Source organism: Suricata suricatta, chromosome 7 (genome assembly GCF_006229205.1).
Source record: "Suricata suricatta isolate VVHF042 chromosome 7, meerkat_22Aug2017_6uvM2_HiC, whole genome shotgun sequence".
In the NCBI taxonomy this organism is placed as follows: domain Eukaryota; kingdom Metazoa; phylum Chordata; class Mammalia; order Carnivora; family Herpestidae; genus Suricata; species Suricata suricatta.
This window is the reverse complement of record NC_043706.1, coordinates 30,329,883-30,332,021: the sequence shown is the minus strand read 5'-3', so window position 1 is coordinate 30,332,021 and position 2,139 is coordinate 30,329,883. Positions and strand designations below refer to the sequence as shown.

Genomic DNA, 2,139 nt, shown 5'->3' with positions numbered 1-2,139 from the left:
ATTCTTCTGGTAGTATACAGAGACTTTCCTTGTGTGTTGTGGGCAACGTTTGGTCCCTGGCCTGAAAGTGGCATGTTTTAACTAGGTGCACTCTGGTCTGCTTGTGAAATGAGACCTGTTATCTCCCCCACTGGAACTGAAATTCTGTCAAATTCTCTGGTTGAGAGACATTGTGTGGGCAAAAGTTTGTGCTGTCTTCTGGGGAAGGGTCCGCTGTGCTGGGATCTAAATGAGCTTGACTGAGAAGGGCAGTTCCACCACAGTGCAAGAGGATGGGTCTTGGTGTATGCAAGTTAAGTAGCCAATGCTGGAATTGTGCCAGTTCCCACATGTTCTATGGCCACAGGTTGTTTGCCTTCTTTCCAAGAGCAGTCCCAATGTCAGCAGGGTTTTCTGAATCCAAGCCCACTGACAATTCAATTCCAGGTTAACTTCTGATTGCAATAACTCATGAAATTCAGTCCCTCTTGCTTTCCAAGCCAGTGGGTATGGGAAACATTCTCCTTGTTCATTCCCCTGTGTGCCCTCTCTCACACACACTTCTCCATGGCCAGGGCTCCTTCTCTTCCTTAGCAGCCAGTATTCATTTCTCCCCTAAATCACATCCCTGCACTTCCTACCTTCCTCAACGTGGTCTGTCCTCTATCTTTAGTTATGGAGTTTGTTCTATAGTCTTTATGTCAATTTCTTAAGTATTCAAGATGGTTTGATAGTTATCTAAGTTGCATTCCTGGTCTGAGGTAAGCCTAAGGTCCTCCTACTATGCCACCATATTCCCCCTATGTTGTTTTCTTTTAGCACAGCCATAATGCCATTATATAATAAATACATATAATTCCATAAGAAAGTAACCCACACTCCAATATATTTTAAAATTTTTCATTCAAAGTCTCCTTTTTTCTTCTTTTCTTATTTTGACATGGCTGTGTTCCCTACTAATAAAACAAAGACATAAAACAAAGTGTTGCTGTGCTGTGATGGTCTAGCCATTCAAAGGAGGTTCAGTTATAACTGCTTCAGTGCACTACAGTCAGTCTTGATTACAGCTACTCATCTTTGTTATTGTAGTGCATAACAGTTACAGACTATACACTAAGATTTAACATATGTGAATTTTATGGGCACTAAAATTTGAATTTCACATTATTTTTGCATCACATTTTCTTTAATTGTTTCAATGATTTTAAAATGTGAAATCTATTCTGAAATCACAAGCCTTCCAATAATATATGTGAGACTTCATTTGGTTTGTGGGCCAAAGTCTGACTATATCATTTTTGGTTTCATAGAGTATAGCAAAGTGATGAGGAGAGACATGGAACTTAGCAGAGATTCTCTCAATTACAATGAAGTGTCATACTCAGGATTTCTTCAAAACCCATGGGATAAGCATCTCCTTAACTTTTGACCTACCCTGAAATATTCAATCCCATGCTCTCCTCTCAGTAGTGTTTTGATCTGCTGCTGTGGTGTTTGGGAGAAATGGGATCCCTCAGCTTTATCTATAAAGATTGAAACCCAGTCACAGACCTATTGGTTACCTGAATTATAGAATAAAACTTCTATTGTAGAAACAGCAATAAAGTTTGTCTGGATGACAATAAGGAAATTTTCTGTCATTCATTTTTTAGAATGCCACCGTGAAGAAGACCTAAACACCCATCTTTCCCTAAATCTGTGGATCATCATTATTATTCTTTTTGTGTTCCGTATGGAATATCGTAATCGTGGTAAGTTAGTTAATATATAAAGTCATAATATCTTAAGGGTTCACTACTCTGACCAATTTAGACCAGGTTCCTGAATGATGATTATAAGAGAGATGAGGGGAATCTGCCTTCTCATGATAAAAACAGAATTAGAAGTAAGAGATGTGACAGTCTTACTTTATTGCTTTATTTTTACTTTTTCACATTTATTTCTAAGCAACATAATTAAGAGACATCTTGACAAACTGCAATTCATCAAGTATTTTACTCTCAAAATTGTAAAGTTTCTCAAAACATGTTTCTTAAATTAATAGTATAAGTAATGTTGGACAAGAAATTCTGTAATATTTGAATTATTTATGAAATATTTGATTATTTTGATAATGTCATTGAAAGAAGATTCTCTCTCTCTCTCTCTCTCTCTCTCTCT

General features: G+C 37.2%; 1 protein-coding gene across 11 annotated transcripts in view; it reads left to right on the top strand.

The window, feature by feature from the left end:
• LOC115296120 (butyrophilin subfamily 1 member A1-like) overlaps window positions 1-2,139 on the top strand; it is a 76,086-nt gene that overhangs the window by 12,763 nt on the left and 61,184 nt on the right. For 10 of the 11 annotated variants that reach the window (XM_029944576.1, XM_029944571.1, XM_029944570.1 and 7 more), the window contains exon 2: window positions 1,632-1,730. The exons of the other annotated variant lie outside the window; for it this stretch is intronic. In XM_029944576.1, coding sequence (XP_029800436.1) covers window positions 1,632-1,730 — 99 coding nt within the window. The remainder of the gene's footprint in view (window positions 1-1,631; window positions 1,731-2,139) is intronic. 11 annotated transcript variants of the gene reach the window in all.